This window comes from Oncorhynchus nerka, linkage group LG7, assembly GCF_034236695.1.
Source record: "Oncorhynchus nerka isolate Pitt River linkage group LG7, Oner_Uvic_2.0, whole genome shotgun sequence".
Lineage (NCBI taxonomy): Eukaryota > Metazoa > Chordata > Actinopteri > Salmoniformes > Salmonidae > Oncorhynchus > Oncorhynchus nerka.
Genome location: NC_088402.1, coordinates 86,624,633 through 86,639,202, shown reverse-complemented (window position 1 = coordinate 86,639,202; position 14,570 = coordinate 86,624,633). Strand labels below are relative to the sequence as shown.

General features: G+C 43.9%; 1 protein-coding gene across 1 annotated transcript in view; it reads left to right on the top strand.

Annotated features, from left to right (window-relative positions):
- Window positions 1-6,887, top strand: part of LOC115119514 (zinc finger protein PLAGL2-like) — a 43,111-nt gene extending 36,224 nt beyond the window's left edge. The window contains 3 exon segments of the mRNA XM_065020936.1: window positions 1,347-1,805; window positions 1,902-2,320; window positions 2,323-6,887. Of these exon segments, the coding sequence (XP_064877008.1) occupies window positions 1,516-1,805; window positions 1,902-2,320; window positions 2,323-3,347 (1,734 nt within the window). The 5' untranslated portion in view covers window positions 1,347-1,515 and the 3' untranslated portion in view covers window positions 3,348-6,887.
- Window positions 6,888-14,570: the final 7,683 nt, after the last annotated feature.

The following is a 14,570-nucleotide window of genomic DNA, read 5'->3' as shown; positions in this document are numbered from 1 at the left end:
CATGGTACAACAGTGTTACTTGGAAGGTGTAAGAAATGTACGCTTGACATGACTGTAAGTGGCTTTGGATAAAAGTGTCTGTTAAATGGCTTCTATTATTATTATTATTATAATTATTATTATGATGATTATTATATGAAATATCACTCAGGAAAGAAACTGTATCCAGACATGTAGTTACAGTATCACTCTGCAACGGTTGGATTTTCATTTTAATCTGACCAAACTAGACAAGTGTTGTTCTTATTTAAAGGTAGGGATTTATACATTAGAGGAATCTGATGAATTTAGGCAGATAAATGAACCGGTACCAGTCTATGGTAACCCCCCCACCCCATACCCTGGGGCTGAGTGTGATTCATCGTTTTCTGTAGGATTATGTGAGCCTTATCCAGCTTCATAACATGTACATGCATGTACACACACACACACACACACACACACACACACACACACACAATGCCTGCTTTGTGCATCCATGTTTTTTTTGGGGGGGGGAGTCACACAACATGATGAGGACATGTATGAAGCCAAGCACACAACATGATGAGGACATGTATGAAGCCAAGCACACAACATGATGAGGACATGTATGAAGCCAAGCACACAACATGATGAGGACATGTATGAAGCCAAGCACACAACATGATGAGGACATGTATGAAGCCAAGCACACAACAGGTATGTGCTAAACATCGGTAACACGTGGCTAACGTTCAGTGGATAAGACGTTGACATTTTACATAGATGAATACTGTGACGAGTGGGATGGCTGAATGACTCAACGACTGGGAATGAACTGTCTCAGACATTCCTATTCGTCACTTTTCATTTGTGTACCACTATGCCACATTGTCCTTTAGTGCCCCCTAGTGCCCAACGGGTGTTTGGACTGGAACTCTGCCCTGTCCAAGTCACAAGTCAAGTCTGTTTGTCCATTTTCATAGCAGAAAAACAATCAGTCCTTAGGCGGTGGATTCATTTTACATTCTTATTTTTAAACATTTGAGTCATTTAGCAGTTGTTCTTGTCCAGAGCGACTCACAATAGAGAGTTCATACATTTCCATATTAGTTTTCATACTGGTTCCCCGTGGGAAACGCTGCATATGTCTGCTCAACGGGAAATTGCCTTTACATTTTATCGCAGATCTTCAGCGACACTGATTGAATCATTTCCTACTCACCCCCAACCATAGCTGTTGGGACCGAGTGAGTGAGTGAGTGAGTGAGTGAGTGTGAGTGAGTGAGTGAGTGAGTGAGTGAGGGAATTTGAAAATGTACACAATTGCACACTCACATCATAGTGCAACAACAAGTACACAAATACTTTTGTTTTATCAGCAGACATTGACAACAGCAGCACTATCTGAGGCCCAGACCGTAGCCCTCCTAAGCCCTACCCGGTCCTGCCTGGAGCCACGCCCTACACTGCCCTCCACCACTCCCCACGTAGAGCCTGGAAGGCAGGGAAGCCACGGCCGGGGTTTCATGGCAACAGCACCCTAGGGCTGCCATGGCAGCTGGTGCCGCCGAGGCTCCACGCCATGTTACAGCACTGACGCCGGAGGACGAGGAACGACTAGCCGCTGCCGAGCTGTACAGCGACACTACCCTGCCACGGACAGAGAGAGAGAGAGAGAGGGAAGAGCGAGCCAGCGGCAACGAGTGTTTGGTGTGTGGGACTTGGTTTGGTTCGCAGGATAAGCTTCGGCTTCACTCTTTCTGTCACACGGGAGAAAAACCATTCCACTGCTCCCAGCCACACTGTCCTAAGGCCTTCAGCTCCAAATATAAACTGTTCAGGTAAAACATCACTCCACCAAGAGTTTTTAAACAGTTGCTCTAAAACACTTTCACTGACTAACTTTTTTCTCATACTGTACTCTCTTCGTTATCCAGGCATATGGCCACACACTCTCCGCAGAAAACTCACCAGTGCTCGTTCTGCGAGAAAATGTTTCACCGCAAAGATCACCTGAAGAACCACCTGCAGACCCATGACCCCAACAAAGAGGCCTTCAAGTGTGAGGAATGTGGCAAGCACTACAACACCAAGCTGGGCTACAAGCGTCATGTGGCCATGCATTCAGCCACAGCTGGGGACCTCACCTGTAAGGTGTGCCTGCAGAGCTACGAGAGTACCCCTGCCCTGATGGAGCATCTCAAGAGCCACTCGGGCAAGTCCTCCGGAGGTGCCAAGGAGAAGAAGCATCCATGTGACCACTGTGACCGCCGCTTCTACACACGGAAGGACGTGCGTCGCCACATGGTGGTCCACACCGGCAGAAAGGACTTCCTGTGTCAGTACTGCGCCCAGCGCTCGGCAGGAAGGACCACCTGACGCGGCATGTGAAGAAGAGCCACTCTCAGGAGCTGCTGAAGATAAAGACTGAGCCTCTGGACATGCAAGGCATGCTGGGCTCTGGCTCCTCCCCCTGCACCGTCAAAGAGGAGCTCAGCCCTATGATGTGCAGTATGGGTTCCAGCAAAGACCACATGCTGGCCAAGCCGTTCCTCAGCGGCACCCCCTTCCCCATGGGCATGTACAACCCCCACCACCTCCAGGCCATGTCCAACCCTGAGGTGGGCCACCACCACTCTCTGATGCCCGGCTCCCTGTCCACTGCCATGGGGATGGGCTGCCACATGGAGCCCCCCCTCCATCCCCCGCACCACCACCACCACCACCACCACCATCACCACCACATCCAAAACTCCCCCCCGCTGCCCCACCTGCAGCAGCCCCAACAGCACCAGCAGCAACAGCACGCCCAGCCTCCACCCAAGTACCAGCTGGGATCTACCTCATACCTGCTGGACAAGCCCCTCAAAGTGGAGATGGAGAGCTTTCTCATGGATCTGCAGAGTGGGCTGCCGGGCCACCACTCAGGTGATCATCATCACGCTGCTGCCTCACCCCCCAAGGAGGGACTAGAGCACCCCTCAGGCCTGACAGACGAGCTGTGTGGTGACCCCCTCCTGTCTAAGAGCCCTGCTGTCATCGCTGAGTCTCTGTGCACAGCTAACATGGACTTCTCTCACCTGCTGGGCTTCCTGCCTCTCAACCTGCCCCCCTACAACGCCCCCATCAGCACAGCAGGACTAGTCATGGGGTACACCTCATCTGCTGCCTCCTCCTCTTCCTCCTCTTCGTCATCCTTGCGTGGCACTGAGCCCCACGCCGCTGCCACAGCCGCACCTCTTACCTCTTTGCAACCTCAAGCTCAGGAGCAGCATGGCTCCAGCAGGGGCCTGGGTCTAGGGCCCCTGCACCCTCTCCCGCCAGTGTTTAGCTCCAGCCTCAGCACGACCACCCTGCCTCGCTTTCACCAGGCCTTCCAATGAGGGGCCCCCCAGGCCATCATCCTCAGCTCACTGCCTCACACCCAGGGGCCAAGGGGCCTCTTGGGCTGCAAGGGTGGACATAAAAACACTTGAACACTTAGAAGCCTTAATTGAAGTGCACAAAAGCTTTTGATTGAGCTCCAGAGGAAACTAAATCCCTTTGTTGAAACAAAAAGGAAAAGACGAGAAACTTTCAAACTAAGGAGCTTTTGTTTGGCCTTTCTTTAGCTGTGATGATTGAATCCCTCTCGCTTTGTTGATGTTTGTTTAGTTGGATCCCCATTTAGCTTTTGTAGAATCAGCAGCTACTCTTCCTGGGGTCCACAAAAAACACGACAAGTAACAAAACACTGATACACAAGGACAGTCACACAAATTAAAATACAGGGATGTACAAACAATACATCTCAAATATGTGTGTGTGTGTTAGAGTGCGTGTCTCTTAGTGTGTCTGTGTGTTAGTGTGTGTCTCTTAGTGTGTCTGTGTGCTAGTGTCTCTGTGTGCTAGTGTCTGTTAGTGTGTCTGTGTGCTAGTGTGTCTGTGTGTATGTGTGTTAAGAGTGTGTTAGAGTGTGTCTGTGTTAGTGTGTCTTTGTGTTAGTGTTAATGTGTGTGTGTGTGTGTGTGTGTGTGTGTGTGTGTGTGTCACCTCACAGTCCCCTCTGTTCCATGAGATGCTGTTTATTTTGTTTCTTTTAAAGGTAATTCTTCTGTTTGCTGAGTAACTGGAAATGGAAGGGAGTTCCATGTGATCACGGCTCTGTATAATACTGTGAGTTGCCGTGAATGAGTTCTTTAACCTCTACCACTAGCCTATTCCCCCTCGTCACTTCCCTCCCTCTACTCTGTAGTCAGGAGGCAGCATCTGCAGGCCTGAAGGCCTGGTACTTTACAAAGTCAGAATATTAAGAAAAAAATATTCATTATAGAGAAAATTGTAAAAAAAAAAACATATATATATTGTTACCCAGAAGCCTAGTGACCCAGAAGTATAGTTTTGAAGTGGGTGAAATATAATTTTCTTGCTTTTTCAAATGTGACTGAACATGCTGGGTTGTCTCTCCCGTGAGTGTAAAAGTATGAATCACCTACCCAGAAACACACCCTGTCATCATCATCATCGTCAGGGGGGAAGATTAGTGAAGAACTAAAGTGATACTGCCCCACGGACATTACCCTCCTCTAATATAGGCTACAACCACACAACAAAATATCTGTCTTGAAAAAGTGCTCTTAAAAAAAAACTGGAATAACTGATTACTGTTCAGACTCATCAGTTTCTGCAGAAAGTAAAATAAAAGTGAAAACAGAGAGTTGATTTTAACGTTGATAACCAAACACAGCGACCACTGGTGCCCACATATTTAATGAAAAGCAGATGTGAAAATAGCTGAGTCAGTAGAAAACATGCCAAGTCATGCATGTGTTGTTCCTCAAGAGCAGCACTTTTATTTAGCAGAAGTGTCTTTACCTTTAGGAATCTCTTTGGCTAACCACCGTGACCTGCTCAACCAGGGCCAGGCCAGTGAGGATGACCCCATGTGGAGGATATACCCCTCCTATAAAAGCTGCTCTTGAATACAGGTCATTATTTGACTCATGAGGATTTTCATTCAATATGTCACATCCTTTTCCCACCTTTCATATATTAATGATTTTTATTTTTATGAAAACAAATATATATCCAGTCTATTAGATACATGGTAATAATAACCCTGACATATGTGAATAGAGAACAAAAATAACAACGACGACAGTTAAGGAAAACGTGTAAAAGAATGTTATTTGCAGTGTATTAAATATCTCGTCAAAAATGAACATTAGAATTGCTTTTATGTCAGTAAGGTGTATTTAGGCGTATTAAAACAAAGTTTTTTTTTTTTTATGTGGCTGGTTTACATGTGTCTGTATCTGGCATTTTATTGATAAGAAATGGGATGAAGTATTTAGCTTTGCCCTTGTAGCTTTTCTCCTCTGGATGTCTCGTTTATCTGTTCATGTACTACTAAAACAAACACATGTAGTTAGTAGGCTGTTAGTGGTACAATAATCCAGTAGGATTTTACATAGACGTCTTTGATCGTCTCGTACGACAGTCTATTTTTATCAGTTTGAAACACAACCTGATTAAGAGGTCTGGTTTTAAGATGCCTTTTTCATATACACTAGCCTGTTGAAAACTTGCGCCCAAAGTTGTAAAACTATAATACGTGCTCTGTATCACGTAAGTGATATTTGTATGATGGAAAATATTAATAATGTCCTGTTTTTGGCCAACAAATGAATGATATGTTTCACTTTCCTACAGACGTCCTGATTGATAGATCGAGAGATAGGCTTTGGAACACCCAGCACGTGGGGTATATAAAGTCCATTAGTCAAAAGAAAGTCAAAGTGCATCTTGAGCGTACAAGGACTGATATTAACAGTATTCATATATTATCCTCTTGGTTTGCAACTTTCTCAACTCTCTTTGACGTTGTCTGTTTGAGTACTCAGCCCAGTCCATATGCAACTATTAGTAAACATGTAGTTTCAAGTAGACGCCAAGTATGAAGAAAAGAAAAACTACAACTATATAACATAAGGAAAACAAAACAAATTGCTGCTTTTAGCTACAGTTGCTGGGAACAGAGAACATTTCAACATTGCAAGATGTAAACATGCACAGTGGTACAGATTTGAACTGTTTCCCTTCCTGTCTGTACTCCTCACTCAGCTGCTTCCTGGTTTCAGGAGGAAAGGGTCTTAAAGAAATACACAATATCCAGAACAGACAAGTCTCCAGCCTGCTCTTTGACATTCAAAGCATGGGATGACTGACTAGGATATTTCTTAGTCGTTTTTTTGTTGTTGTTATATGATATTTTTATTTTCTGTTTGTTAAAACAGGACCTTGAAACGACACAACACATCACCTCATTTTATTTGGGAATTTTTTTTCTTCCCAAAACCTGGGGAGAGGAAACAAAATCTTGCACAATTGCTCATTAAAATAAATATTTTATTATTTCATTTTAATAATGGTAGAATTGTTATTCTAATTGACCAACCGATCAGAGCCTACTATTGCCTCTTCAGTCAGCTAATTAGACTGACCTATAAAAGTAGTTGCCAAATATGTGAAAAGAAATCCAACGTAAAAGAAACATGTGTTTGGTTGTGACAGAGCGCCACTACCAACCAATACTTGTGAAGTAATACGTTCAGGTATGAATCCCCAAAGTTCATGTTGACACTTCCAATAGGCTGGGAAATTATCTAAATTAGGAACATTTAATGATTGATCGTGAAGAAATGTGGTTCGCATCTTTGAAAGAATTTGCCTCTTTCTTATAGTGGTAATTGAATATAAATATTTATATAATTGTTTAAAAGCTATGCTTAAAACATATATATTTTTTGTGTACATCAAGTTTACATTTTGAAAGACCATGGCTATATCCAATTCCAGACAAAATTGTAGCACTCAAATTTAGCATTTATCTTTTTATTCATTTATTGAGCATTTATTGATTAAAAAAGAAACGTCAATTGGCATTGAGTTTGTCCTCCCTGGGTTTCTGTGAGCTAATCTGAATTCTAGCACTTTCAATCTTTAAAAAAGAAGAAGTTTTTTTTCTTTTAAAATTTCAGCTTATATGTTCCTATGTTTAGAATGTTGTATTTGATCCTGTGTATGTATGTGCCATTAGTTTGATGTGTAGATTTGATCAGTATTTGTCTATTTTTCTCCTCCAAAAGAAACAGTATTTTTTTAATAGACTTTTCACTAATACCTTCTTTCATGTGCCCCCCACTCCCCTCTCAGGCCCGTTGGGCAACCAGCGTTGCCTTCTCTCTCTATTGGGCAACCAGCTTTGAAACCAGCGTTGCCTTCTCTCTCTATTGGGCAACCAGCTTTGAAACCAGCGTTGCCTTCTCTCTCTATTGAAATTGTATATAATTAACACAACAACAACAACAAAACAGATGTGTAATCTAATTGCCTTTCAGAGAGCATGGTGAGCATGACATCATCGTCCCTCTAGGACGTCACATCCACCATCTGGAATAGAGAAACTACCAGATTGACCTCTTCTTCAAGGTCAAAAAGACCAGGTCCTGTTTTTCCCCCCACATAGTTCCATTTAACAGCACATTATCTGGGGAACCCAGTTTTTAAAGCACTTTTATTTTGCAACCATAACAACTGTCTGACGCATGATAAATAAAGGTGAAATAATACAAACTAATTACGGAAAAGGACTGTACTGCTGCCTAGTAACTACAGAATACATGTTGTCTCTAGACAGGAAAAGGACTGTACTGTTGCCTAGTAACTACAGAATACATGTTGTCTCTAGACAGGAAAAGGACTGTACTGTTGCCTAGTAACTACAGAATACATGTTGTCTCTAGACAGGAAAAGGCTGGTACTGCTGCCTAGTAACTACAGAATACATGTTGTCTCTAGACAGGAAAATGACAGTACTGTTGCCTAGTAACTACAGAATACATGTTGTCTCTAGACAGGAAAAGGACTGTACTGTTGCCTAGTAACTACAGAATACATGTTGTCTCTAGACAGGAAAAGGACTGTACTGTTGCCTAGTAACTACAGAATACATGTTGTCTCTAGACAGGAAAAGGCTGGTACTGCTGCCTAGTAACTACAGAATACATGTTGTCTCTAGACAGGAAAAGGCTGGTACTGCTGCCTAGTAACTACAGAATACATGTCTGTAGACAGGAAAAGGACAGTACTGTTGCCTAGTAACTACAGAATACATGTTGTCTGTAGACAGGAAAAGGACTGTACTGCTGCCTAGTAGCTACAGAATACATGTTGTCTCTAGACAGGAAAAGGCCGGTACTGCTGCCTAGTAGCTACAGAATACATGTTGTCTCTAGACAGGAAAAGGACTGTACTGCTGCCTAGTAGCTACAGAATACATGTTGTCTGTAGACAGGAAAAGGACTGTACTGCTGCCTAGTAACTACAGAATACATGTTGTCTCTAGACAGGAAAAGGACTGTACTGCTGCCTAGTAACTACAGAATACATGTTGTCTCTAGATAGGAAAAGGACTGTACTGCTGCCTAGTAGCTACAGAATTCATGTTGTCTCTAGACAGGAAAAGGACTGTACTGCTGCCTAGTAGCTACAGAATACATGTTGTCTCTAGACAGGAAAAGGACTGTACTGTTGCCTAGTAACTACAGAATACATGTTGTCTGTAGACAGGAAAAGGACTGTACTGCTGCCTAGTAACTACAGAATACATGTTGTCTCTAGACAGGAAAAGGACTGTACTGCTGCCTAGTAACTACAGAATACATGTTGTCTCTAGACAGGAAAAGGACTGTACTGCTGCCTAGTAACTACAGAATACATGTTGTCTCTAGACAGGAAAAGGACAGTACTGCTGCCTAGTAACTACAGAATACATGTTGTCTCTAGACAGGAAAAGGACTGTACTGTTGCCTAGTAGCTACAGAATACATGTTGTCTCTAGACAGGACAAGGACTGTACTGCTGCAAAGTAGCTACAGAATACATGTTGTCTCTAGACAGGAAAAGGACTGTACTGTTGCCTAGTAGCTACAGAATAAATGTTGTCTCTAGACAGGAAAAGGACTGTACTGCTGCCTAGTAGCTACAGAATACATGTTGTCTCTAGACAGGAAAAGGACTGTACTGCTGCCTAGTAACTACAGAATACATGTTGTCTCTAGACAGGAAAAGGACAGTACTGTTGCCTAGTAACTACAGAATACATGTTGTCTCTAGACAGGAAAAGGACTGTACTGTTGCCTAGTAACTACAGAATACATGTTGTCTCTAGACAGGACAAGGACTATACTGATGCCTAGTAGCTACAGAATACATGTTGTCTCTAGACAGGAAAAGGCTGGTACTGCTGCCTAGTAGCTACAGAATACATGTTGTCTGTAGACAGGAAAAGGACTGTACTGCTGCCTAGTAGCTACAGAATACATGTTGTCTCTAGACAGGACAAGGACTGTACTGATGCCTAGTAGCTACAGAATACATGTTGTCTCTAGACAGGAAAAGGCTGGTACTGCTGCCTAGTAGCTACAGAATACATGTTGTCTGTAGACAGGAAAAGGACTGTACTGCTGCCTAGTAGCTACAGAATACATGTTGTCTCTAGACAGGAAAAGGACTGTACTGCTGCCTAGTAGCTACAGAATACATGTTGTCTCTAGACAGGAAAAGGACTGTACTGCTGCCTAGTAGCTACAGAATACATGTTGTCTCTAGACAGGAAAAGGCTGGTACTGCTGCCTAGTAGCTACATAATACATGTTGTCTATAGACAGGAAAAGGACTGTACTGCTGCCTAGTAGCTACAGAATACATGTTGTCTCTAGACAGGAAAAGGACTGTACTGCTGCCTAGTAGCTACAGAATACATGTTGTCTCTAGACAGGAAAAGGACTGTACTGCTGCCTAGTAGCTACAGAATACATGTTGTCTATAGACAGGACAAGGACTGTACTGCTGCCTAGTAACTACAGAATACATGTTGTCTCTAGACAGGAAAAGGCTGGTACTGCTGCCTAGTAGCTACAGAATACATGTTGTCTCTAGACAGGAAAAGGCTGGTACTGCTGCCTAGTAGCTACAGAATACATGTTGTCTCTAGACAGGAAAAGGATTGTACTGCTGCCTAGTAGCGACAGAATACATGTTGTCTCTAGACAGGAAAAGGACTGTACTGCTTACAGTAGACCTCACCCCACACGCGACAGTTTACAGTAGACCTCACCCCACACGCGACAGTTTACAGTAGACCTCACCCCACACGCGACAGTTTACAGTAGACCTCACCCCACACGCGACAGTTTACAGTAGACCTCACCCCACACGCGACAGTTTACAGTAGACCTCACCCCACACGCGACAGTTTACAGTAGACCTCACCCACACGCGACAGTTTACAGTAGACCTCACCCCACACGCGACAGTTTACAGTAGACCTCACCCCACACGCGACAGTTTACAGTAGACCTCACCCCACACGCGACAGTTTACAGTAGACCTCACCCCACACGCGACAGTTTACAGTAGACCTCACCCCCACACGCGACAGTTTACAGTAGACCTCACCCCACACGCGACAGTTTACAGTAGACCTCACCCCCCCACACGTAGACCTCACCCCACACGCGACAGTTTACAGTAGACCTCACCCCACACGCGACAGTTTACAGTAGACCTCACCCCACACGCGACAGTTTACAGTAGACCTCACCCCACACGCGACAGTTTACAGTAGACCTCACCCCACACGCGACAGTTTACAGTAGACCTCACCCCACACGCGACAGTTTACAGTAGACCTCACCCCACACGCGACAGTTTACAGTAGACCTCACCACCCCACACGCGACAGTTTACAGTAGACCTCACCCCACACGCGACAGTTTACAGTAGACCTCACCCCACACGCGACAGTTTACAGTAGACCTCACCCCACACGCGACAGTTTACAGTAGACCTCACCCCACACGTGACAGTTTACAGTAGACCTCACCCCACACGTGACAGTTTACAGTAGACCTCACCCCACACGTGACAGTTTACAGTAGACCTCACCCCACACGTGACAGTTTACAGTAGACCTCACCAGTTTACAGTAGACCTCACCCCACACGTGACAGTTTACAGTAGACCTCACCCCACACGTGACAGTTTACAGTAGAAGAGTTTACAGTAGATATGACAGTTTACAGTAGATCAATTCACGTGACAGTTTACAGTAGACCTCACCCCACACAGGACAGCAGAGAAGATGGATATGCTAATAATTCATTCGCGGAGGCAGCTGTAAATGCTAGGTTTTGCACAGCTAGCCTTGGGAAGTGGCCTTTTCAGGAGGATTTCAGCAGTTCTTCATCGGGATGACATAATCATTTTATCCATCCCACCTGTTTTGGAGAGACAAACTCTGCTAACCCTCTGCTGAGATACTCCTGAGAAGGTCTACCTCTGACGGTGGTGTTACACCATGATTCAAACCATCAAATAGTTCATTAGCATCGTTAATGGAAACGTTGTGGAAGTAATATCACACCTTAAACTTTGACTGAGTGCCGAGCGGATGTTTTCGCTACAGTGCCTTGTTGGTTCATTACCTCGACTGCGCCTACTAGAGAGGTCTTCACCTTTCCTCTGTACTAGTAGGTGCAGAACACACAATTTAAGGGAATTCTTTAATCCATTTTTAAGTCAGAAAACCTGTTTCTGGATTTCATTAATGATTTAATTTGTTGTTGTTGTTGTTGTAGTGAGGAACTGTGTACTGGTGAAGACAAGATTCACATGTCGTTTTACATATATTTTAGCTTAATGTATGTCTTCCAAGCTCTTTGTGTATGTTGTTTAGCGACATCTACTTTATGTTTCGTACTTTATTACAGCCACCTCTGGGGGGAAAGGTCATCCTTACACTATTTTATCTAGCATGGAATTTATCAACTACAGGGAGAATTGTATAAAAAAAATATTCTTCAGAGGAAAAACAGCTTTTTTTTTGTTTCATATCTCACATGCAATCAGTTGCTGCAAAGTGACAGATTTTGTATATTGGTTGATCCAAAGAGATGACATAACAAACCTATTTACTGATTGTACAGTACATTGTATCTTTGAACTGTCATGTGTTATGTTATTAAAATACAGACCCACGGTTTCATACTTTGGTTGTAAGTTTGACTCCTTTTTGTCTTCTGAAAGGAGGATGTTTCGAACACAGAACATTGGAAATGGACTCAGACTCATGTTGAAAAAGACACTGAACATTCCTAGAGAGCCCTACACCACATTGCTCTACACAGATGATTTGACACACTGGACGTTGCTAAGGGTCTTGTTGCTAGAGCTGAGCTAAGGCCATTGGACAACCGTAATTACTGTATGATGTCATACAGGATGATGCAGCTAACCTATAGCTACACAGACAGCAACACTCACAAATACACTTCCAGGTTTCAGACTGCGCTATACACACAAAAAATAGAAATTAAAATATGCTTTTTAAGATTTTTTGCTGGGCAGCCACAAGGTTGTTAAAATGTATAGGAGGGTAGCGTACTGTGATCCCACAATGTGTAATCTGATCCCTACCCCTCAAGACCCACAACATACAGAAAAGGACCATGGGTAATCTGATCTCTACCCCTCAAGACCCACAACATACAGAAGAGGACAATGTGTAATCTGATCCCTACCCCTCAAGACCCACAACATACAGAAGAGGACCATGTGTAATCTGATCTCTACCCCTCAAGACCCACAACATACAGAAGAGGACAATGTGTAATCTGATCCGTACCCCCTCAAGACCCACAACATACAGAAGAGGACAATGTGTAATCTGATCCGTACCCCCTCATGACCCACAACATACAGAAGAGGACAATGTGTAATCTGATCTCTACCCCTCATGACCCACAACATACAGAAGAGGACAATGTGTAATCTGATCTCTACCCCTCATGACCCACAACATACAGAAGAGGACAATGTGTAATCTGATCTCTACCCCTCAAGACCCACAACATACAGAAGACAATGTGTAATCTGATCCGTACCCCCTCAAGACCCACAACATACAGAAGAGGACCATGTGTAATCTGATCTCTACCCCTCAAGACCCACAACATACAGATGAGGACAATGTGTAATCTGATCTCTACCCCTCATGACCCACAACATACAGAAGAGGACCATGTGTAATCTGATCCGTACCCCCTCAAGACCCACAACATACAGAAGAGGACAATGTGTAATCTGATCCATACCCCTCAAGACCCACAACATACAGAAGACGTAATCTGATCTCTACCCCTCAAGACCCACAACATACAGAAGAGGACAATGTGTAATCTGATCTCTACCCCTCAGGTTTAATTAGTCGTTTGGGATACACAGTCTAATGAAATGCTCCCTTGCAACAACAATAATAAATAATTAAAGATAAGAATATAAACATCTCAGTAGAATAGAATAAACGTTTTAGCTTAATTATAATACAGGAAGGTACAATTTATAGTCTGATATTTACACATTTTGGGTAAGGGGGGGATTGGAGGGAAAATGTTTAAATGGTGCAGTATTTAGCAATCATAATAAGAGTCTGGTAGCAGTGTGTGTGTGAGAGAGAGAGAGAGAGTGAGTCAGTGCAGGTGGTCAGTTCAAGTGTTCCAGCAGTCTGATGGCTTGTAGATAGAAACTGTCTCTGAGCCTGTAGGTATCAGACCTCATGCTCCGATAGCATCTACCCGACGATAAGACGAACAGCTCGTGGCTGAGGTGTGTAGGGGCCTTGATGATGCTGCGTGCCTTCCCCAGGCACCGTTTCCAGTAGATGTCCTGGATGGGTTGGAGCACGGTCCCAGTGATGCTACTGGGTCGTCTTCACCACCTGCTGGAGGGCCTTGCGGTCGTGGATGTAGCCATTTCCGTAGCCGGCCGTGATGCAACTGGTCAGGACACTGGAGATGGGGCAGTGGTAGCATTTGAGGACTGCATTTCTTCAGTTGCCTTTAGGAAGTAGAACCGCTGTTGCGCCCTCTTGACAAGAGTGGTGGTATAAGTCCTTTGTGAATTGGACGCTGAGGAACTTAAACTGCTGACTCTCTTCTGCCGTCCCGTGGATCGGGGCATGTTTCCTCCTCTACTTCCTGAAGTCAACAATCAACTCCTTTGTATAGCTGAGGTTGTTCCAGTTCCAGTCAATATCCAGCAACTTCCCACAGCCATTGGAAGAGGAGTGGGGCAACATTCCACAGGCCACAATTAACAGCCTGATCAACTCTATGCGAGGGGACATGTCACTCGTGCTGTATGAGGCAAATGGTGGTCACACCAGATACTGACTGGTTTTCTGATCCACGCCCCCCTACCTTTTGGTTTTACGTATCTGTCATCAACAGAAGCATATCTATATTCCCATTCATGTGAAGTCAAAAGATTAGTGTCTAATGAATGTAATTAAAAAGACTGATTTCCTTATATGAACTGTAAATCAGTCAAAATTGTTGCGTTTTATTCATTATTTATATATAAAAATAAATGACAGAGCGAACAGGACGATGGAACTTCAGAAAGCATTACTTTGGCTTTTCTATATGAAAATTACACACAATCCCTGCCGATCAAACATTTGTCATAAATTAATAGTCTACTTTAAAGAGACGCATTCAAAGTCC